The sequence below is a fragment of the Barbus barbus genome (genome assembly GCF_936440315.1).
Source record: "Barbus barbus genome assembly, chromosome: 14".
Lineage (NCBI taxonomy): Eukaryota > Metazoa > Chordata > Actinopteri > Cypriniformes > Cyprinidae > Barbus > Barbus barbus.
In genome coordinates this window covers 7,816,844-7,842,448 of record NC_136742.1, presented here as the reverse complement: position 1 = coordinate 7,842,448, position 25,605 = coordinate 7,816,844, and the positions used below count along the sequence as shown (strand labels likewise).

Genomic DNA, 25,605 nt, shown 5'->3' with positions numbered 1-25,605 from the left:
AACTGCTCATCATCAAAGGATGGCATTTATCGTGTTATATTTGCGATAAATTCATCTCACGCTGCTAACTGACCTTTATTTCAAAGTCTGCATGATTAAAGCAGCTCACCGTTTCCATCATCCATCATGACAATAACTTGCCCCAGATCATTACCACAGCCAGTCGCTTCCAGTCCAAGCATAAACACCTTTCAGGCCTTACACTTCTGCATGTGGAGAACTGAACAAAACGGAACGCCTTTAACAAGTTATTTAAATGCTATCTGTCGTTAACACCGAATCAGATGCAAGTTAATAACAAGGTTTTAATAAACAAAACCTAAGATATTTTATCTGATAAAAACACTATTTATTAAATCTGAAAATAATAAAAATAGAAACTGTTTGTGCAGTGGGTATTTCAACTGTGTAGCATTTGTGTTTAAATCAAGCATGTGACCCATCAGTTTACTTATTCAAATAGATTCAAACTTTACACCATGTAACATTGTTTTAAAGGGTTAGTTCACCCAAAAATGAAAATTCTGTCATTAATTACTCACCCTCATGTCGTTCCAAACCTGTAAGACCTTCGTTCATCTTCAAAACACAAATCAAGATATTTTTGATGAATTCCGAGAGCTCTCTGACCCTCCCATAGACAGCAAGGATACTACCACGATCAACACACAGAAATGTAGCAAGGACATCATTAAACTAATCCATGTGACATCAGTGGTTCAATCGTAATTTGATGAAGCTACGCAAATACTTTTTGTGCGCAAAGAAAACTTTATTCAACAATTTGTCTCCTCCACGTCACCCGATATCGCCATTTTTGGAACGACACGAGGGTGAGTAATTAATGACAGAATTTTCATTTTTGGGGGAACTATCCCTTTAATCATGTAACCCATGTATCACCTGCTGGTCACTCAGATAACTTGTTTTATGTTTGGTGTCTGACTGTAATGACTATATATGGCAACAGTAAAAGAGAGTGACTGTTATTCCACGCATACAGAAAAAAATAATAACATCAGCCTGGCATTTTAATGCAGCAAAGCACATTACAACAAGGTTATTTTACACATTCTCACAGGAAATCTCATGAAAACATAACTGCATAGCGATGAGACCATTTTTGGTTGAAGCAAAATAGAATGTTAAATGGAATGTCAGTGAGTCTCATTTATAATATCTATTGCTTCATTAAACATATTACAATTTTTTCCTATTTTTGAGAAAATAAAACACAAAAAACCTTGGTCACCGTTCTATAACATGTGGGGAGCATTAGTTATCCCTGAGTGAAGTTATGTCTAAGAATGATCGATTTGTTTTAACCCCAACCTGCGAAATGCATAGTCAGTGGATCCGAATGATACAGAAAGCAATGAGTTTTTAATAAAATATAGTATTTAAAGATGTTGCATTTATAATGCAAGGCTGGTATTATGATAAAAAAAAGTTTTAAAACAGGTTCACTACATTTGTGCTTCACTTTTTGCATTTCTAAGGCTAATTTTTGACAAAATAACTTGTGAACTATAGGCATAAAAACGTTAATATTCAGCTCAGATCACATTTATAATAAAATACATTTCAAACTCATGGTAGTGTTTGCTTTTTTTAAACAGATCATGCTCATGTGTCTTAATATAGCCTTCACCGCCAAAACAATTTTCTTTTATCAGTACTTTTGTCTTGTTTTCTAATAAAAACTAGAAGCCAAATCGAATAAGAATAGTTAAAAATAAATTCATTTAATATATACACTTATAATATAACAAAAGTACTATTTTAAACTATTATTAATTATATCCTACATGTATTTTGTTTAAAAATATTGACAATTTCAGACAAAAATACTGATTATAACTGCAGTCCCATTAGTGAAATTTACGAGGAAAGGCCCATCGTCTGTTGGCAGTAGTGTAGCGATGTATGGAGCACATAGACAGATAAGCAGCTTTCTATTGGTCAGCATGGTGTATCCACGTGATCAACCTGAACCCACTGCGAAATCTGCAGGGAAAACTTTCACCCTTATGCAAAATTCCAGATCACTTGGATTTCTATTGAAATTTCTCAATTTCACTAAGAGCAGTAAATGTGATCGCACTTTCACGACTTACTATAACCACACTTTACATCCAAAATAGACTTACATACAGAAAATATATTTTCCTTTAGCAGGAGAAAATAGCATTTTGATTTAGTTTTACATAGGCTTTTGGAAAAAAAAAATCAATATCTTCTTTATAAATGATTAAGGTCCATATCCTTACTGCTCTCTACATTGGTTTACATCTGTAAACCAGAAAAATACAGAGGAAAGAAAAAGAGGGCAGTGTCATTTGACCCAGGAGTCGCTCTTAATTCTGTCAGTAATGGCTGCTGCTGGGTTTTCATCCTTCTCGCGAAGGTTGTTGTTGTTGTTGTTATTGTTGTTGCTGTAAGTGAACTGGATCTCATGCCTGTTATTCTGGATGGCTGATGTCTCCTGAAGTCCGAGTTCATCCAGCTTCCTCCACAGTTCCTCACGTTCCTGCTCTTTCTTCTTCTCTCTGAGGACAGAAGTGATGGCAATCATGAGCAGTGTGATTGTGAACTAAATGAGAAGCGTAAAGACGTGATCTTACCGCTGTCTGTCAGATTTGTAAGAGGCCGTCAGTTCATCAAACAGCTTGCTGTTCATCTCCATCAGTGTTTTTAATACATTGTACACCAGGGCCACGATCGTCCTGAGACAATTAAAAGAGAGTTACTGCATGTCATTAATGGGTTTAATTATTTTTTTTATTGTTTCAACCATTCACCAAACTGCATTTAAGGAGCAACTAGTACATTCGTTAAAATTTCTATTTTTCAGTTTGACAGAAAAAGTCCGTTTGGGTTTGGAACGAAGGTAATTAATGATTCCTTTAATTAAATGTGGCAATGATCGAATGAAAAATCCACAACATACGGGTTCCAGTGTTCTTTGGAGATCCGGTACAAGTTTCCAAACATGATGGGAAGGATTTTGGCATTATTCTCCTCGATTAGACTCAAAATGTATTCATTGTTCCAGAAGTACAGAGCTCGTTCTGCTACCTGCAAATATCAGAGATAATGAAACGTACACTACAGTCCAAAGTTTGGCATCAGCTTAAGAAATTAATACTTTTATTCAGCAAAGACACATTTAATCGATTAAAAGTGACAGTAAAAGTAACATTTAGAATGTTACAAAAAATTTCTAATTCAAATAAATGCTGTACTTTTTAATTTTCCTTTCAATGAATCCTGTAAATATTTAGCAGCGCAATTGTTTTCAATAAAAATGGAATAGAAATGGATAAAATCAAATCCATGCCACACACATTTGCAAAACAAACTTTTGCAAAAGAAAATAAAGTATTGGGCATAAAGAATTGCATAATGTGCATAATATGGCATAAAGTGAACCGAGCACAAGGCAATACTGCAAAGTTCGAATCGTATCACAAGCTCACACTTGACTGAAACAGATTTAAGCGCTGTAGATGAATTGATAGGTATGGAATGATAAAATATATGTTGCAGAATCATTGGTGCTAAAAATCTGTTGCAGAAAAAAAATAAATAAAAAAAACAAAGCTATTATAGCGGGTCATTGACTTTTTGTAATTAATTCTCTTTATTTTGCATTTAATTAAATTTGATTTTATCATTCTATATTTTGCAATCATTTATTTTTGTTTGCAAAATTTCTCAATTACTTTTTTTCTTTGCAATTATTTATTTATGAAATATAGACCTGGTTTCACAGACAGGGTTTAGACTAAACCAGGATTAGGCCATAGTTCAATTCGGATATTTAAATATTTTTTATAAATATTTCCGGTGTGCATTTTGAGACAAAATAAAGGCACTGATATATTTTAAGATCAGTCAGAGCACGTTTCGTTTAGTTGAAACAGCTCAGGCTTAGATTTTAGTCTAGGATTAGTCTTAAACCTTGCTGTGAAACTGTATGTGGCATGGATTTGATTCCATAGTAAAGTAATTGAAAAGCACATTTGTAATCAGCTGTTGTTTCCCTACAAGCTGTGATTAACCGGACACTCTGATCACATACTAACACTACTCTCTACCTGAAAATGAGGGCTGGCTACACATTTAGAGATTTGCTTAAATAAAGGCTCCTGAATCTTCTTGAACTGCGTAGGTTCGATAACGTCCAGGATCTCTTCAATTTCCCCAAGAAACATGACCTAACAGAGCAGAGACAGAACACAGAAACTCACTTCAGTCTGCAAATATAGTAGAAAAAAGAGAACAGCCATTATATTGCCACTCATAATGCATTCATTACTTTTTGTAATGACTGGCCCATAAATTATCAGACGGTTTACCTCTTTCTGACTACACGTCTTAGGCCAAATTTTAAGAAAGCCACGAACCACCTAAGAGGAAACAGAAAAGATACATATTTGATAAATTATGCAATTCTAATGAACCTGAAATATATCATAGAAATACATCATGAAATAAAGGGAAAGTAATATATCTGTGTGTATATGTATATCTATACATGCATAGTTTGTATATATATATATATATATATATATATATATATATATATACATACAGGTCCTTTTCAAAAAATTAGCATATTGTGATAAAGTTCATTATTTTCTGTAATGTACTGATAAACATTAGACTTTCATATATTTTAGATTCATTACAACACAACTGAAGTAGTTCAAGCCTTTTATTGTTTTAATATTGATGATTTTGGCATACAGCTCATGAAAACCCCAAATTCCTATCTCAAAAAATTAGCATATCATGAAAAGGTTCTCTAAACGAGCTATTAACCTAATCATCTGAATCAACTAATTAACTCTAAACACCTGCAAAAGATTCCTGAGGCTTTTAAAAACTCCCAGCCTGGTTCATTACTCAAAACCGCAATCATGGGTAAGACTGCCGACCTGACTGCTGTCCAGAAGGCCATCATTGACACCCTCAAGCAAGAGGGTAAGACACAGAAAGAAATTTCTGAACGAATAGGCTGTTCCCAGAGTGCTGTATCAAGGCACCTCAGTGGGAAGTCTGTGGGAAGGAAAAAGTGTGGCAGAAAACGCAGCACAACGAGAAGAGGTGACCGGACCCTGAGGAAGATTGTGGAGAAGGACCGATTCCAGACCTTGGGGGTCCTGCGGAAGCAGTGGACTGAGTCTGGAGTAGAAACATCCAGAGCCACCGTGTACAGGCGTGTGCAGGAAACAGGTGCCGCATTCCCCAGGTCAAGCCACTTTTGAACCAGAAACAGCGGCAGAAGCGCCTGACCTGGGCTACAGAGAAGCAGCACTGGACTGTTGCTCAGTGGTCCAAAGTACTTTTTTCGGATGAAAGCAAATTTTGCATGTCATTCGGAAATCAAGGTGCCAGAGTCTGGAGGAAGACTGGGGAGAGGGAAATGCCAAAATGCCTGAAGTCCAGTGTCAAGTACCCACAGTCAGTGATGCTGGTGTTGGTCCACTGTGTTTTATCAAGGGCAGGGTCAATGCAGCTAGCTATCAGGAGATTTTGGAGCACTTCATGCTTCCATCTGCTGAAAAGCTTTATGGAGATGATTTCATTTTTCAGCACGACCTGGCACCTGCTCACAGTGCCAAAACCACTGGTAAATGGTTTACTGACCATGGTATTACTGTGCTCAATTGGCCTGCCAACTCTCCTGACCTGAACCCCATAGAGAATCTGTGGGATATTGTGAAGAGAAAGTTGAGAGACGCAAGACCCAACACTCTGGATGAGCTTAAGGCCGCTATCGAAGCATCCTGGGCCTCCATAACACCTCAGCAGTGCCACAGGCTGATTGCCTCCATGCCACGCCGCATTGAAGCAGTCATTTCTGCAAAAGGATTCCCGACCAAGTATTGAGTGCATAACTGAACATAATTATTTGAAGGTTGACTTTTTTTTTTTTTTGTATTAAAAACACTTTTCTTTTATTGGTCGGATGAAATATGCTAATTTTTTGAGATAGGAATTTTGGGTTTTCATGAGCTGTATGCCAAAATCATCAATATTAAAACAATAAAAGGCTTGAACTACTTCAGTTGTGTTGTAATGAATCTAAAATATATGAAAGTCTAATGTTTATCAGTACATTACAGAAATTAATGAACTTTATCACAATATGCAAATTTTTTGAAAAGGACCTGTATATATATAGAATGTATGTGTGTGTATAAACAAAAATATAATAAATATTACAAATAAATTAAAGTATATATTAAAGTATAGTATTAAATTATACATTAAAATAAAAACATCTAAATATGTATTATATATTAAAATAAATGATAAAACTATCTTTGATGTAAAAAAAAGGCCTCACTTTATTATTATTATTGTTTATAACTAATAATTTATATTTTATGACAATATCATATAAATGTCTGCTATTTTATGATAAATTATAAACAATCATCATCATTGTGTTTTTTTTTATTCTTGTACTTATATTATGAGTGACACCGCTTCAATTACAAGGTGGAATATGCTTATTTTCTTGTCTAATTTGTTAGATAGTTTTGTAAATGAATAAAGTTTTATTTCAATGTATCACAAGAAATGCATTATGCAAATTGTGACATTCAGTTGTTGTGCTGATAAGAAAGCACTGTATAAATAGCTACTAGCATTTAACTATGTAAAAGTACATTTGGCACCTTCCTGTCTTCTGACTGCCATTATCCATTTTTAATTCTTCCTTTTTATGAAAATCATGCGAACTAGGGATGGACATTTTGGCTATGTTGTCTACTTTGAGTACTTGACAGATAAATCACGGTGGTGTGGGTGCTGTGCTATTTTTATTGCATCAGATGGACGTTTCATTAAGTCCAGCTGTGCCCTTTCCTCTGCAGTTTACTTTCACTCTCCAAACCCAGAAATATGAAATATCATTCATCGTACCATATCATTTATAGCTCTGCCTTCAACACCATCGCTCTCTAACTGGGGGATTCATGCCTGTGTGAAGCCATGAGTTAATTCCTGCTCACAGGCGAACAGCAGTGGTAATGAGCTCATGATGAACTCTGGGCTTCACTGCGGTTGGCAGCACGTCCTCAGAATGAAGTCAGTGTTCACACATGACTGTTCAACCAAACCCAGCAGCCACCGTATTATCACACTGGCTGAGAAATACACAGATGGCCAGCGACAGCGGCTTGAAAACCCAACACCGAGCCAAACCTCCAGAAGCCCCTCAGCATCTTCACACTCTGATGTCTGAGGAAGTGTGGCATGAGTACCTGCTCCCACGGGGCCTCAGCCTAGTGCTTAAACATCTGGTGTAGTTTATAAGCTCATAAATTGCTGCTGGAGGGGTTTAACATTCATCATTGTGGCCTTGATAAAGGCACTTAACTTGAAGTTACTCCAGAGGGATTTTCTCTGTAATAAGTGCACTGGAAGTCAAATTAGTACACATCCGGTCTATACATATACATATGTGACCCTGTACCACAAAACCAGACACAAGGGTTGCATTTTTGAAATTGAGATTTATACATCTAAGCGCTGAATAAATAAGCTTTCCATGGATATATGGCTTGTTAAAATAGGACAATATTTGGCCAAGATACAGTGGGGCAAATAAGTATTTGATACACTGCCGATTTCTTACAAAGAATGGAGAGATCTGTCATTTTCATCGTAGGTACACCTCAACTGTGAGAGACAGAATATAAAAAAAACCCCTCAATTGCATTGTATGATTTTTAAATAATTAACTTCCATTTTATTGCATGAAATAAGTATTTGATCACCTACCAACCAGCAAGAATTCTGGCTCTCACAGACCTGTTAGTTTGTCTTTAAGAAGCCCTCCTATCCTCCACTCATTACCTGTATTAATTGCACCTGTTTGAACTCGTTACCTGTATAAAAGACACCTGTTCACACACTCAATCAATCAGACTCCAACCTCTCCACTATGGGCAAGACCAAAGAGCTGTCTAAGGACACTAGGGACAAAATTGTAAACCTGGACAAGGCTGGGATGGGCTACAGGACAATAGGCAAACAGCTTGGTGAGAAGGCAACAACTGTTGGCGCAATTATTAGAAAATGGAAGAAATTCAAGATGACTGTCAATCTCCCTCGGACTGGGGCTGCATGCAAGATCTCGCCTCGTGGAGTATCAATGATCCTGAGAAAGGTGAGGGATCAGCCTAGAACTACACAGGAGGACCTGGTCAATGACCTGAAGACAGCTGGGACCACAGTCTCAACGGTTACCATTAGTAACACTACACCGTCATGGATTAAAATCCTGCAGCGCGCGCAAGGTCCCCCTGCTCAAGCCAGCGCATGTCCAGACCCATCTGAAGTTTGTCAAAGACCATCTGGATGATCCAGAGGAAGCATGGGAGAAGGTCATGTGGTCAGATGAGACCAAAATAGAACTTTATGGTATAAACTCCACTCGCCGTGTTTGGAGGAAGAAGGATTAGTACAATCCCAAGAACACCATCCCAACTGTGAAAAATGGGGGTGGAAACATCATGCTTTGGGGGTGCTTTTCTGCAAAGGGGACAGGACGACTGCACCGTATTGAGGGTACGATGGATGCCATGTGTCACGAGATTTTGGGCAACAACCTCCTTCCCTCAGTAAGGTCATTGAAGATGGGTCGTGGCTGGGTCTTCCAGCATGACAGTGACCCCAAACACACAGCAAGGCAACTAAGGAGTGGCTCCGTAAGAAGCATTTCAAGGTCCTGGTGTGTCCAAGCCAGTCTCCAGACCTGAACCCAATAGAAAATCTATGGAGGGAGCTGAAACGCTGTGTTGCCCAGCGACAGCCCCAAAACCTGAAAGACCTGGAGAAGACCTGCATGGAGGAGTGGGCCAAAATCCCTGCTGCAGTGTGTGCAAACCTGGTCAAGAACTACAGGAAACGTCTGACCTCTGTAATTGTAAACAAAGGTTTCTGTACCAAATACTTATTTCATGCAATAAAACGGAAATTAATTATTCAAAAATCGTACAATGTGACTTTCTGGATTTAAAAAAAATATTCTGTCTCTCCCAGTTGAGGTGCACCTACGATGAAAATGACAGATCTCTCCATTCTTTGTAAGTGGGAAAACTTAAAATCGGCGGTGTATCAAATACTTATTTGCCCCACTGTATATATATATTTGAGAATTTGGAATCTGAGGGTGCGGAAAAAAAAAAAAAAAAAAAAAAGAAAAAGCAGCATATTCCTAATCAAATTAAGTTGATATTTGCGGTAGTAAATTTACAAAATATATTCATTGAACTTGATCTTTACTTAAAATCCTAATGATTTTGGGCATAAAAGAAAAATTGATCATTTTGACCCATGCAATGCATTGTTGACTATTGCTACAAATATACCTGTGCTACATATGACTGGTTTTGTGGTCAAGGGTCAGTGGGTCACATATACACACACATTTTATATATATATATGTACAGTCCCAGTGACAGATTTTGTCCCTTTATTTCTCAGAGTGACTGTTAAACTGACTGATAGAGTGTACACACATTTTTATGCAGTCTACAAATGCACACTTCACATGATCTCAAAGTTTACTTTTTGTAATTATGCGAGCTAGACCAGCTAAACCTTGACCTTCTGGGTAAAAGCCTACCAGCCATCCAGACCATCAACAACTATTTTGGACACGATTATATATTTGTTCTACCAAAATCATGTGGTGGAACTTTTAATAAGGCATTCTTTTTGCAATTCTGTTAAAGGCATTAGTGTGCAGAAAGTGCACATTTCAACTACTACTACTAAAATAAATGTAATTTTATTTAATTATAATTAAAATCATTCAATTTCCCAAAACAAATTCTAACTTTCAGAGTGTAGCTGTTAAAAAAAAAAAAAAAGGATTGGTGCAGGCTCAAATAAATTTAAATAAATTGCAATTCTATTTAGGGACACTAGTTTGCAGAAATTACTAATTTATTTTTTATTATCCAATAATAATAATAATTATTATTATCCAATTAGAATTAAAATAATTAAATTTTCCATAATAAATTCGAACTTTCAGAGTGTAGCTGTACAACAACAAAAAAGTGTGTTAGTGGCTCAAATAAATTGAAATGGGATGGTGTGAGGGTGAGAGTGAGGTGATCAGTACCACTTCAGTGAGGGTCGGGTCCTTTTCTATGAACTGAACCACGCAGTAGGCCAGCTGAAACACAACAAGGTGAAGAGTGGATGTGAAAAGTAGACACTAAAGAAGAGATGGTTTGTGCAAACAATCAACCTGCCAAAGATTTTCTTATCAGCATGCTTGAATTTTAAATGGCTACTGGCCGTATAATCGTAACTGTAAAACTAAACACAGTTGCAGGGGAAAATGGGATGTGGATTTTACCTTGAATGTTCTTCAAAAAAAAAAAAGTAAACAAGAGTATGCCATTTCTCCTGGCCATTGCATGAAACATTTAATAGGTGACTGCTGCCAAAGGAGGGTCAATCCAAGGATTCATACTTTTGCCTACCAAATATTCCCACCTGAGATGATCAATTATTATTTCAACAATATAAAGCAACTGTCAAAAAAAGTATAAGTATCAGAATCTTTCTGATGGTACACGGACTTTGTTTTTTTCCCACGCTCAATTTTGTAAGTTTGGTGAGCGGGAAAACAATTGCACAAAAACGGTAGCAACAAATGCACATGTACAGATATATACTGTACCATCAACTCACAAACCCTGACACAGTATGTTTAATAAAGACATTAAAATCCATCACTGTTTGAGTTTTATTTGTTTCAGCAAAAGCAGAGCCAGGCTGCTTTTGTGATTTTTTTTTTTAGCTTTACACTATGATTCTACTGAGTCAGAGGATATAAAACATGTTTATATTACATGATGCATGATATTTTGAGCCGATGTTAGAACACGTTTTAATTAGTCAAGCATGAGTTTGTTGTGTTCAGTGTGCAGTGCCTAATGTTTATAAAATGTGTTCAGATTATAAAAGTCATGTAGTGTATTCCAGCCTTTAATTTATGAACAGATCAAATTTGATGAACAATTTATGCAGACATTCGGGTAAATTCAAAGGGTTAACATACATTTTTCCTGCAACGGTTTCAGAAAGAATACATATGATAAATGGAAAGTTAACATGTGTTTTTGTTAAGTATCATATCTGCCATTTATGAGCTCATATTTGAATTAAAAAAGTTAATCAAAAAGGCACAAAATAAGAAAAATATGAAATTTGGTGCAGTTGCTGATATTCATGGCCAAAAAAAAAAAATTTGAAAAAAAGTTGATAACATCATGGCACACTACTTGCATAAAATTAATATACACGTCTATATTTTCCAATAATAGCCTAATGCAGTGCAATACAAAGATGACAAATAAACCTTCCTCAAAAGCCTGATGCATCATATGATGTATGGATAAATCATCATACTTCAGAAAGTTAGATCTTGAAATATCACTAACAATACATAAGATATTCTTAGGTTTACTTTTTAAAAATCAGTAGCTATTTCACCGCAAAAAGACACATGAAGGTGGACAGTTTTAGTATTATACTAAAGGCCTTTAACTTACTAAAAAAGTATAAACTATCATTCAGACGAAGTTTTTCAGCTTTGATCATTTAAAAACTTGCATTATCAGATATGATAGAGCAGGCTTTAGGGGTTACCTGTGCGTGGAACAGCGCAAGTCCTTTAACAGTGTGCAGGGGAATGAGGATCTTCATGAGGAACTGCTTGTGTTCAGCCTTCAGCGGCAGAGCAAAGCCATTGATGATACTGCGATTACAAAGACAGCGACAGTTTTACAATTAGGTGACTACAGGCAGCCAACACCTACACCAGCTGCCAAATAACCTTTTACCCAGCATGCATTCTGACGCTATACGCTTTCAAATGCACCAACTCCATTAAATGATCTCAGTAAACAGAACATGAAGGAAATGAAGCAAAGACTCACCTGCCCAGAATCTCAAGGAGTTCAGCAACTCCATTAAAGTGCTCAGTTTCATAGATGTATCTGGGAAAATTATATGAATGATTTACATTCCAAATAAAATATAAATGATATAATAAACATAATATAATTACAATATATAAACTATATGCACAATCCAAAAGTTCTCTGTACATAATTCAAAATTCATATGCCAGTCAGAAATATATATAATTACATTATTATTATTTATTTTTCCCCCCACATTCTGTAATAGAAATGTTTGTAATAATTCTTCCTGGATTTGGAAAGATTACTAGTAGTCGAGCAATTGACAATATTTACCCCAAAGCATTTCACACAGCTATCATTTATGGAAATAGTATTTAATATTGCATAGAGAATAGCACTTCACCAACTTTTGCCTTGCATGCAAAAACCATTTTTACATAAAGATTACATAGCCATGGAAGAATGACAAAAAAATACAAACACAAACTACAATTAAAATGTTTGTGTTTGGTAAGATTCTTCAAATGTTTTTGAAATAAGTCTCTTTGCTCACAAAAGATTTGCTCACCAAAAATACGTAATACTGTGAAATAATATTACATTTTGAAATAACCGTTTTCTATTTGAATATATTTTTCATCCTGTGATGCAAAGCTGAATTTTCAGCATCATTACTCCAGTCTTCAGTGTCACATGATCTTTAAGAAATCATTTGAATATGCTGAAACATATGTTATTATCAGTGTTGAAAACAGTTGTGCTGCTTAATATTTTTCAGTGGAATATAAAGTTTAAAGGACAGCATTTTTTGAAATATAAATATAAATGTTGTTACCGTCACTTTTGATAAATGTATTTATTCATTTTGTGCATCCTTGTTGAATAAAACTATTTCTTTTAAAGAACTTTTGAATAGCAGTGTATACATACGAGTGAGAAAATAAGTGTTTTCTTACCTCAGAAAAATGTTGTTGATCTGTTTCCGAATAAAGGCACGCAAACCCAGAAACTTCCCATAGATGCGATGCAGAATAGTTTTTAAAAACTCTCTCTCTCGAGGATCTTCAGTGTCAAACAGTTCTAAGAGCTGGAGAAAAAAAAAAGCAAGGAGTTCATTTTCTCACATAATCATTTCTTATTACAGTATGAGGTTGCAACCCTGAAATAATGTAATCATCTTGTTTGTTTGTTTGTTAAGCTTTTGAAATACTGAAAATAAGTATAAATTAAGACAAAAACAAAAAAAAAAAAAGTCTTTAATGCCATGCAATATACAATTTGTACCCAGCTGAGACTCTTAATGGAAGGTTTTATGGAATGGTTTGTTCTGGCAGCGTCAACGGTTATGTCACATTAGACTATCTGCACAGGACTGCGTTATGTAATGCTACCTTTAGCCTCCAGACAATGAATCCCTGCCATGCGTGATGTATTTGACAACAGCCTTTATGCAACATGACATTATAAGTAAATGAGTCCAACCTCAATCACCTTCATGAGGCTGTTAATGATGTCTAAAACATTAGTAACTCTAAATCAAAATTTTAACTTCTTTCAATAAATGACTATGAATAAGACCATAGCTTTATCACCCTAAAATAAAGCATTTTCAAATGGAAATTTAATTCATTCACGCAGTTAAGTGGTCACCTATCATTAAGACAAAATATATTATGTATTTTTCTAGAGAGTTAGTAGTGCTGTTAAACAATTAATCGCGATTAATCGCATCCAAAATAAATCTTTTTGTTTACATAATATACGTGTATTTATTATGTGTATATAAATGCAAACACATGCATGTATATACAGTGCCCTCCAAAAGTATTGGAACAGTAAGGCCAATTCCTTTATTTTTGCTGTAGACTGAAAACATTTGCGTTTGACATCAAAAGATGAATATGAGATGAGATATTAACATTTCAGCTTTTATTTACAGGTATTTTCATCTGTATCTGATACACAACTTAGAAGATAGCACCTTTTGTTTGAACCCACCCATGTTTCATGTTACCAAAAGTATTGGAACAGATAGAATTAACAGATTAAAGTGAAAAAGACTTAATATTTAGTTGCAAATCCTTTGCTTTCAATAACTGCATCAAGCCTCTGACCCATTGACATCACCAAACTTTTGCATTCTTCTTTTGTGATGCTTTTCCAGGCTTTCACCGCAGCCTCTTTCAGTTTTGGGGGGTTACTCCCTTCAGTCTCTTCTTTAGCAGGTAAAATGCATACTCTACAGGGTTTAAGTGTGGAGATTGACTTGGCTAGTCTAAAACCTTCCTCTTCTTGCCCCTGATGAACTCCTTTGTTGTTTTGGCACTATGTTTTGGGTCATTATCTTGCTGCATGATGAAGGATCTCCCAATCAGTTTGGTTGCATCTTTCTGTAAATTGTCAGACAAAATATTTCTGTAGACTTCTGAGTTAATTTTGCTGCTGCCATCATGTGTTACATCATTAATGAAGATTAATGAGCCTGTCCCAGAAGAAGCGATGAAAGCCCAAGCCATTACATTACTTTTGTAATGTGTACTATTATGTACACCTGTGTACAGTGTGTTTCAGATGAGCTTGTATGTTTGGGATCATGAGCAGATCCTTTCTTTCTCCAAACACTTTGGTCCATAAAATCAGTCCATAAAACCTTGTCCCAGAATTTTTGAAGCTCATCTCCTATTCTTCTTGCTAATGAGTGGTTTGCATCTTCTGGTGTAGCCTCTGTACTTTTGTTCATGAAGTCTTCTGCGAACAGTAGATCGTGATACCTTCACTCCTGCCCTCTGGAGGTTGTTGCTGATGTCACTAACAGTTGTTTTAGGGTCTTTCTTTACAGCTGTCACAATGTTTCTGTCATCAACTGCAGATGTTTTCCTTGATCTACCCGTTTGAGGTGTTTTACTTAGTACACCAGTGGTTTCTTTCTTCCTCAGGAGATTCCAAATGGCTGTACTTGCTATTGCCAGTGTTTGTGCAATGGTTTGATTGATTTTTCATCTTCTCTCAGCTTCACAATTGCTCGTTTTTCACTCATAGACACCTCTCTGGTTTTCATGTTGGTTACACGTCTAACTATAAATGCAGTCTGCACGGATCTGAAACTGAGCGCAGACATTCGGTGCTATTTATTATTTGAATAATCAATTAATAGGACACACCAGGGCAACAAAACACACCTGTCAGTCACATGGTCCAAAACTTTTGGTAACATAAAACATGGGTGGGTTCAAACTAAAGATGCTATCTTCTACGTTGTGTATCAGATTCAGATGAAAATACCTGTAAATATAAGATGAAATGTTAATCTCTCATCTCATATTCATCTTTTGATGTCAAACCCAAATGTTTGGCCTTACTGTTCCAATACTTTTGGAGGGCACTGGATTTAAGAAAAATGTTATGTTTGTATATTAAATATATTTATATATAATATAAATTATATACATGTAAATATTTTCAAAATAGATACTGTATGAATGTGTATATATACACACACAACTATACACAGTACACCCATATTATGCAAACAAAAACTTTTATTTTGGATGCGATTATTCACGATTAATTGTTTTGACAGCACTAATAGATTAAAAAAAAGTAAATAAAAATAAATAAATATCAACGGTTTTCAACATTAATTATAATAATAAATGTTTCTTGAACAGTAAACCAGTATATCAGAATGATTTCTGAAGGATCATGTGACACTGAAGACTGGAGTAATGATGCTAAAAATTCAGCTTTGTCAAAGGAATAAATTACATTTAAAAATATATTAAACAAGAAAACAATTATTTTAAATTGTAATAATATTTTACAATATATTAGTGTATTTTTAATTAAATAAATGCATCCTTGTTGAGCATAATAGACTACATATATAAAATATAGAGAATAAAAAAATCAAGTACCATCTTGAAAAATAAATAAAATCAAGTATCATCTTGGTAAATATCATGCTCTGTTCAAAAATGCACAACCTTTTTTTTTTTTTTTTCGTTAAAGCTAAAATGTATCATTTCTGTGCAACAACATCTCCAAATGGAAAAATAATGCAAAAAACAACAGGCATGCACTAACACTCTCTACCACATATCTACTAGAACGACTCTTTTTTTGGTTGTGTCTGCTGTCTGTCATTATGTTCTCCATCCCAGCCTGGACTATAGTGCTGCCTCTTTCCTTCCTGTGGTGAAAACAACAGGGCCCTATTTAAAGCAGCCCAGGAAACGCTTGCATCATGGAAACTCGCTTTTACCAGGTTCCACACTGACTCTACATTCCAGAGCATTCAGTGCGCTCAGGGGGAATGACCGGGTCGATACGGACAGCTGATGACCCACTGCTTCACGCAGGAACAGACACTGACAAGCCTACCGAGCGTATCATTTTTTTATATATATATATATATATTTTATGCAATAGGATTATGCTGCTTTAAAATAAAATTGCAAATGCCAAGAACAATAGTAAGAACAAAATAATTACTAATATTTACAAAGTATGATTTTCTGAAAAATAATACGAATTATTTTTATATTACATTTATAGAATTGAAATTCATTAATACAAAGTTAATATACCTGTAGCACAAACTTCTGGTCAATATAACGTTTGGCAGTACTTGGCTGGAAGTCTGGATTTTCTAGGAATCGAAGGAAAAACTCATACACCAACTGAAAAAAATGACGAAAAATAAACAATATTTAATATTTCTCCAATGCTTGACACACGTAGAAACAATATTAGAACATATAGCTTGCTTAAATACATACATAATATTTACTTGTTTAATTTATTCACATGCTGTGCATAAAGTTAATATAATAGTACATATAAAACACATTGTAAATAAGCAAACAATGAGCTATAAAATGTGAGAGCTGACCTGCATGTGTGGCCAGGAGGCTTCTAGAGTGGGTTCATCTTCTTCTGGGTCAAAGTCAGGGTTTTCACTGGGTGGAAGCGTTCTGAAAATATTCGTGTAAACCTGTAAACAGAAAGGATTTGGCGTTTACATTGACAATAAGGAAGAGATTTCTATTTTTGCTAAAAACAAATAAATGATCTTTAAAGTTTGGTGGACATCACATGGATGCTGACCATGGTGGTGATTTCAGGATAGACAGGCTCTACCAGAACTCCTCTGTTAGTGGACACGTAATCCACAAGTTCACTGAGAGTGGCCCGTTTGGTCTCTTTGCTCTTTAGGTCAGTCACTGTGTCATAAAAGTCGAATATTACGCAGCACTGCTGTAGTTTCTGCATGAACAGCTCATGCTGCTCTGTAGAAGATGCATCTGAAACAATGAAAAAAAAAAAAAGATTTATTCTCCTGTACTTTCAATTAATTAATAAATATTTCTATAAACAAATAATGAGACACTTAGACTTGGCAATTTAACTCAAACAAAACAAGACATGGCAGAACAGAAACAAAAACAATACAAAGTAAAAAGCAAAACAAAACCAAGAAAATAAACAAATTAATTAAAAATAAATAAAACAAAAAACATGACAACTAAACAAAAAATATGACAGAACAAAAACAAAATAATGCAAAGCAAAAACAAAACAAAAAAAATCATGACAATTAAAGAAAACATGACAGAACAAAAACAAATTATCCCAGAAAACACTTAGGTTCTTGATACAGGAAGAAGTAAACGGAGCAAGGTAGTCCAGATCGATACTTATGCTCCCTGAATTTTCACTAGAGCCAAAGACTATAACTTTGAATCTTTCAGAAATTACAATTTTTGAGAGAACCATGTTTTCACTTCATCAAGGCATGCAAAAGGAGGTTCCAGAGCAGCATGTTTATCTCTTTTCAGAGGTAGATAAATTTGGGTATCATCTGCATAGCAGGGAAATGATACAGCATGCTTTCAGAAAATAGAGCTCAAAAGGAAGTAAATACAAAGAAAAAAGAATGAGTGCGAGAATAGAACCCTGCGGCACTCCACAGGAAAGTTTAGCAGGCAACGACGAAACATTACCCAATCTGACAGAGAAACTTCTATTTGTTAAATATGATTTAGAATTTGAGCTAAGAACAGTTCCCTAGATGCCCACAAAATATTCTAGTCGAGATAAAAGAATTTTATTATCAACTGTAGCAAAATCCGAGGTTAAGTCTAACAGAATCAGTCGCCAACAAAGTATCATTAAGGCTTAAAACCAGACTGGAAAGCTTCAAAAATATGATTTGCTCTAAGGAACGACTGTAGCTGAATAAACAGTTTTCTCCAGTGCTTTACTATTAAATAGAAGATTTGAGATGGGTCGAAAATTATTAAAATTACTAGCATCAAAATCATCAGATATATGCATTTACACAATACTACATGATCAAATGTATCTAGACACTTCCTTCTAATTAACATCTTGCTTTTAATTTCAATAAAGACTGATGTTCTTACTGGAACATGACAACATAACATTTAAATATTTAGATTTTTTCAACTGCAACAATTTAGCTGATAAAATTACAATTAAAACACTTACGCTTGGCATTTAAATTAACATTAAATCACATCTACATTTAAACATTGACAGTGTTGCTATAGAGAAATCACATGCATGCAGTGGTCAACGACATCTGCATCTTATTTCACTAAAACTAATATCTTTGATATAGTCAAGTGCAATTATGTTTAGTGTACATGCATGCACTGAGCTAGCTGAAGTGCTTGAGTGGACAGGAATGTTGTAATATGCACTTGGGAGTGTGTCTAATGCCAGTAATCGGGATGAACTCCCCTGGAATAAGAAGGGAGGCCATACCACAGCTGGGAAGCTCAAAAACAAATTCCACCAGCAGATTTTTTTGCATCATTTTTTTACTTTATAAATGTACCTACCTAGTTTTCTTGAACAATTAATTGTTAGACTTCATTGTAGAGAAATACATATGTTTGTCTTTGTAACGTTTAGCCAAATGTTATTATTCTTCCTCTGAAGTGACTTTCTCTTCTGCTGATGTCAATCTGATGGCATAATGACGTTTCGCTTTCTAAGCCGCACATGAATCTAGCTTTAGCAAACACAGAGATGGTGTACATGTTTCCCTATCAAAACTCTATTGCAGGCCCAAATGGAATAACATTTTAATTTAAATTAAAACCACTGAGAGGTGAAGTAAACAACATTGATTATAATGTTACAATGGCACCTGTCAAGAGGCGGGATATAATAAGCAGCAAGTGAACAGTCCATTATTGAAATTCATGTGGTGGAAACAGGAAAAATGGTTAAGCGAAAAGATCTGAGTGACTTTGGATTGGGGTCAAATACTGATGGCTAGACGACTGGGTTAGATTATCTCCAAACGGCAAGTATTGGCATTTCTGGCATGCAGTGGTTAGTACCTAAAAAAAGTGGTTCAAGGAAGACCAAATGGTGAACCAGCATCAGTGCCTGGTTGCCTGGTCTGATGAATCAGTTTTTTTTTAAATCAAGTGGATAGCCGGTCCAGGTGCATGCGTGTTGTTTACCTGGCAGCAGGATGAACTATGGGAAAAATGCAGACCAGCAGATTTAGTGTTATACTCTATCAGTGTTCTGCTGGGAAACCTTGGGTCCTGGCATTCATGAGGATGTTACTTTGACACCCACCAAGGATGGTTGCAGACCACATATGCTCCTTAATGGCAGTGGTGCTCCCTAATAGCAGTGGCCTCTTACAGAAGGGTAATGTATCCTGCCACACTGCAAATATTGTTCAGGAATTGTTTGAGGAACATGACAGAGTTTAAGGTGTTACCTTGGTCTCCAAATTCCGATTGAGCATTTGGGATATGCATCATGTGCATCAATCAGAAAGAAAGAGAGTTTTTCCCCCACTGTGGCCTGGACAAATTATATGATCTCCTCTAATAATAGATGTTCACATTATTTTGTGAATTATTCTAAAATACAATATTATAACAAAATATTATACCATACATTACATTTCATTTAGCAGCTGCTTTTATCCAAAGTCACTTAGAATTGAGGAATACAACAAGCGATTCATAATAAAAGAGGCAAATGAACACAGGAAATGCTTGTAATACAAAGTTTTAGACAATGTTCAGATTAGTACAAGCTAGAACAGGTACAGTTTAAGGAAAGTGAAAGCAAATCATTCCACCAGCCAGGAATGTTCTGGAAAGTGATTTTGTGCCTCTCTGTAATGATACCATGAAGCGTTGCTCAGTGACTGACCTCAGGCTTCTGGAGGGGATGAAGACTCATAAGAGTGAGTGGAAGTAGGAAGGCACTGAGCCTGTGGCTGTTCTAGCATGCTCCGTTAGGAAAGGCCTGATCTTTCTGATGTTGTGCAATGCAGCCATGCTTGACAGAGCAGTTTTTGCAGTGTCGTCCTTTAAGGTCAGCTGGTCATCAAAGATTACTCCGGGAGTAAAAAATTTTTTGCACATACACACATTTTGCTGCTATGTCAAACTATGTACCACTTCCCAGCACAACTGACCGTTATACCTGGCTTAGGGCAGACATTTCCAGCATGGGATACTACTAAATCTACCACTGTTACTGATACTCCTAACATCTACTCTACTGTCAAACATAGTTTAATTTATAAAACGATAAATAAAAATGTTCAGCCAAGCAAAAACTCCTGAACTTCTGACCTATAGCACTTTGTGCTCCACTGAGCCACATTAGATCATGTTCAGACATATGGCTGAATCCCTCTTAGACTGAAATCCAATAATCTCCCCAATGTAGGCGATTCATATTTGCAATTCGCTTGGCACAGCTCCTTCCACATCCTTAAAATGCATCCTACAAATCCATCAAATGCTAAGTTGGGAAGATCTCTAGTCATTTGGAGAACATTTTCCAAGAGTTGGTATTACAAATAACCTAAAGTTATGCCAACACAGAGAACCAATGCAATAAATCAAGAACAGAGAAAAAGTCTCGCATGCATGCCATGTGTGCAGCAAAGACAAAGAGAAATGATCTCATCCATCCAACAGGACTCAATTAAAAAGATTAAACACTACATGTACAATTTTAGCATGATTTTTCATATAACTTTAGAACTTTGAGTCGTTTCATATGGACTATATTTATCATGTCTTTTTGGTCCTCGATCCACATCCATTCCTCATTTGTTTCTCTATTCTAACGCCTGGAGCCTTTGGGCCGCTGAAGTTCCAAGAAGTACTTCGAAGGATCTTATCTTACATAAGACACTATAATACCAGTGACCTCAGCTGGGTTAGTGACACATGAACAGGTCACTGATAAAACTGGTTGCATTGCAGCATTTATTAAGGGTTAAAGCGTACTATCATTGGTTCACTCTGCCTATCAGAACATTTTACCACATGCAAAGCCTTGTAGAGAATTTACTAATTAAATATTAGTGCCATAGGATACATACTCAGTTCTAACATAATGGTCTAGTTTCACACGGGATATGGAATCTTGACAGGCCATACACTTGATTGTAATATAGACGGTAATATAATAAACACAAGGAACACTGTGTGCACTAATAATAAATCAACAACGCTCTATAAATACCAGTGGGATCGTAACTGACATTTACTTGACCTGAACTTTGGCCATGAACGGCATAAATAATCTGTAAGCCCTGACATTTTGGCACTTGATTAGAATATTAGGCCCAAACTTATGTCCCAAACAATCATTTCACATTGTAAAAGTACCTCTAAAAACAACCATGGTATTATTTTATTTTTTATTATTTTTGTTCAAAACTTTACAGATTTAATTTTTTTATATACTTTTATTCAGTGAAGATGCACTGAATTAACCAAAAGTGAGAAAAAAAAAGTGAAAAAAAAATCTATTTCAAATAAATGTTTTTCATTTGAATTTTCATCAAAGAATCTTGGAAAAATGTATCACGGTATCAATAAAAATATTAAGCAGCACGACTTTTTTTCCAACATTGATAATATTTCTAACATGACACTCAAGACTGGAGTAAAGGCTTCTGAAATTCTGCTTTGCGTGACAGAAATAAATCACATTTTAAAATATATTAAAATCGAAATCATTTATTTAAAACGTAATAATAAATCAAATAAATAAGGCCTTGGTGACCATAATAGACCTTTTTCACTTAACATTTAACAGACCCAACAGACCCCAAACTTTTGAATGGTAGTGCAACGTAGTAATAGTTGCATTCTTGAAAGTATAATTGAAATTAATTTCTATACCATGTTAAATATCAAATACTGAGCCATGGTACCGATACAGTAGTCCAATGGAGATAAAATACAGTGCAGATCAATGTAATACACACCACACAAGAAAAAGTCATTTTATTAATGTCATCTAAATGTTTTTTCTTTTAATTCTTTGAGGCTCTTTTTGTACTCTGGTTCTTACAGCCGCTGTCTATCTGTTCCAGGCTTCTTGTAAACTTCAATTCATGATGATTTTTCCACTCTGAGAGGATTTAACAGTGAGAGAACAGCGGTGGAAGGGCTGGAGGGGTGCTAACACAACCCCACTGCTCTATTAATACACCTTATGTAACCCATCTGAATGCCAGTGTCCCTGTGTCTTTCCCAGACAACTTCTGCTTTAAGTCACTGCATTCACAAAATGCAGCCAAGTGACAGCAGAAATGAGCGAACATCAGAAACATGTTCATCGACTGCCTGACTTTTATTTGTCCTCACACACACAGGAGGAGTCATTGAATTTGCTGAGGTTCCCATCAACACCCCGGGCGTGTGGTTGCCATGGATACATGGCCCGTGCCTGGGGAGTCATAATGTCAGTATAACAAAACTGCAAATGCATTACCCAGCTATACTGAGCACATGGAACAAGTAAATGAGTTCTGAGTTATATATATATATATATATATATATATATATATATATATATATATATATTATGGGCATTTTGTCTTGTTTCCCCGAGTCACTATAAGCAATGCATATAATAAGCATACAGTAAGTAGTAAATATAATGAATGATTTTAATTTCGGTAACTAAAATGCAGTTATGCGAAACACTAACACGAGTGAATATAAATTCTTTCAGCAAAGCTGTATTTTATTATTATTATTCATTTTTATTAGGCGTTTTAACTCTACTTTTTGACTTTCAGGGAAAAAGGGTGAAATCAGCCACAACAATCAAGATAGTATATGTTCGGTTAAGCATTTATTTACTTGCTGTTTATTTCAACAGGTATCACAAATTATAAACACTGACTGAATGTCTTGTTTGTTTTTCTTTATAACTTTGGAATACCAACAAAACAAAACAAAAGCAAAAAATAAAACATCTGTCTGTTATGACAATAGGCAGAAAACTTGAATCAAGTGGGGGCGTGGCTACCAGTATGCTTAGGAAACTTGTTTGGAAACATTTGATGACACAAGTGATGCAGCAAAGGCAAACAGCTGCCTCTCTAAGGGATGGAAAGTTTGACTCATTTACACTTAGCGTTTGCTTTCAGGAACGGGTAAACAAAACAAGCAAAAAACAAAGATTCTGGGTATATTTACATGAAAATGACAACTAAAAACTGAGAAGTTTTTCCTTTGTGTTCTTGAGTTTTGTGTACAGACAACAACATTGTCAAAACGATCCCCATACACATGAATTAAAGCCCCAAAAATGCAGGTGTCTTCTATACGAACAGCCAAAATGCAAAACACAAAATAAAGAAATTCAGTTGAAAATGGCGTCATGTAAACACAAACACTTTCACACCACGGCGTAATTAATTACGTAATCACATGGTCACTAAAGTCCCAGCGTGGCATATATTGTAATGTTTCAATAAACCAATATGTAGGCACATATTACTAGTTTTTTTTCCAATTATTATTTTAATGATAAATCAATGTGTTTGTTGTAATAGCGTGTCCTTCAGTTTGCAGTCATGATTACACAAGTGATCGCTCATTATTTTCTCAACTCATTAGGAATTAGATTTCCTCTAAAGAGCCAGTTTTCGGTTGAGTGAGTCAGTCAGTTGAATTGAGAACAGCTTGTGAGATTTTATGAACCAGTTCAATCAACTGATTGAAAAGATCTGACTCATATTGTAAGAATTTTGATTCCTTCGCATTAAAGTGAAATATGCATGTTCTTTGTTTTAAACGACGGACCTTTGTAGAACCCTAGGGGTGTCCACACTCGGTTCTGGAGGGCCACTGTCCTGCAGAGTTTAGCTCCAACTTTCCTCAACACACCTGCCTGGAAGTTGCCTAGATCTTAGTTAGCTGGTTCCGGTGTGTTTAATTGAGGCCGGAGCTAAACTTTGCAGGACAGGATTGGTCACCCCTGGCACAGAGCCAAAGATGATGGTATTTCCCAATAATATGACCATCTTGGTTCCATTTGACATCCACTGTATGGACAAGAAATACAGGCAAATGGAACCAAAATTGTTTGGCGACAGATATTCTTTAAAAGAAATTAATTCATAAGGGTTGTTGGTTCGGTTCATGACTTATAACTCTTTAACTATGACATTTTTTAAATCCCTATGGGAAAGACACTTCAGGAACCAAGGCCACTGAAAAAGTGGGTGGGCACTGTAGCGCTCTATTGACAGATTTACAGAATTGACAACCACGTGACTTCCAAAAACACAAAAAGAGGACAGGAAATGTGGGAAAACACAGGTTGGACCATGCTTCCCTTGATAATGTTGACACAGTGTTTACAGTTTACACCTAAACACACACCATGAGTTTTCCAGCAGACGGTTATGGGCCTACTGTAAATAATTCACTCGTGGCTTTATCAATATATAACCCCAGAGCCAAATTACACTCATATAACAATTGAGGTGCCATTTATTTTAGTGTATTTGCATTATTTATAACTTTATAGCATTCTGGGAACTCAGGCGCCCGAGCTAGCACAATGCTGTCTAGATAGGCAGCGCACTAGGTTTTGAGTCTATTTCCAGCGCTTTATCCTCTTACCTCTGAGCCGCGGGAGCGCGGAGATCTCCGGAGCCGCAGGCCTGCTGCCGCTCGCCGCGAACTGAGACGAGCCCTGACAACCCCTCTGCCTTTGAGCCTTCCTCACTGACTTCCGCGTGAATCCATCCACTTTCTCTGACGCGGATATCGCCGACATTTCCAAAGCAGGTCTATCCAACGAGCTGCGTTTACATTGACTGAAAGTGCCCTAGCTATATGTTTTCTAGTCTGACTGACGTCCCATTGACTGCGCTGTAGACCCCATCTAATGACACGCAGTGAAGCCACTCATGAAGGGTGCATGTTCTCCAACAACCCACAGGTATCCTGCGATGACAATTTGGTCACGTATGACTGTAAAAACGTAGTTAATAGTAGGTTTTTATCATGCTGAAATGTTTCTACAAGCGCGCCTCATTACTCCGCGTAACACCATTCAAAGTCAGCCGACACACAGCCAAAAAAAGCGAGTCACGGTGATCCAGTCGCTTGGAACCGGCTCCATGTATTGGCGACGCGAGGAAAGAGTTTAACGTGAATCCGCCGTGAAACTCCTCGGATCCGCTGAACTTCATTCAGCTGCTGTTGCGCCTCACTGGGGGCTAAAAATAAAACCCCGTGGCGCGCCTGAGTGACAGAACACTCATCCAATGAGCGTCCGCGCAGACAGTAAGCCCCGCCCCTTG

General features: G+C 36.2%; 1 protein-coding gene across 1 annotated transcript; it reads right to left on the bottom strand.

Annotated features, from left to right (window-relative positions):
* Nucleotides 1-332: 332 nt before the first annotated feature.
* Nucleotides 333-25,523, bottom strand: LOC306880417 (serine/threonine-protein phosphatase 2A 56 kDa regulatory subunit alpha isoform-like). The gene is made up of 13 exons (XM_079433905.1): nt 24,920-25,523; nt 17,076-17,272; nt 16,861-16,962; nt 16,556-16,648; nt 12,926-13,056; nt 11,982-12,041; nt 11,692-11,800; nt 10,154-10,207; nt 4,362-4,412; nt 4,101-4,220; nt 2,951-3,078; nt 2,625-2,726; nt 333-2,549 (listed from the first exon to the last, which is right to left on the bottom strand). Exons 1-13 carry the CDS (start codon nt 25,074-25,076, stop codon nt 2,336-2,338), a joined length of 1,518 nt encoding a protein of 505 aa, XP_079290031.1. The 5' UTR covers nt 25,077-25,523; the 3' UTR covers nt 333-2,335.
* Nucleotides 25,524-25,605: the final 82 nt, after the last annotated feature.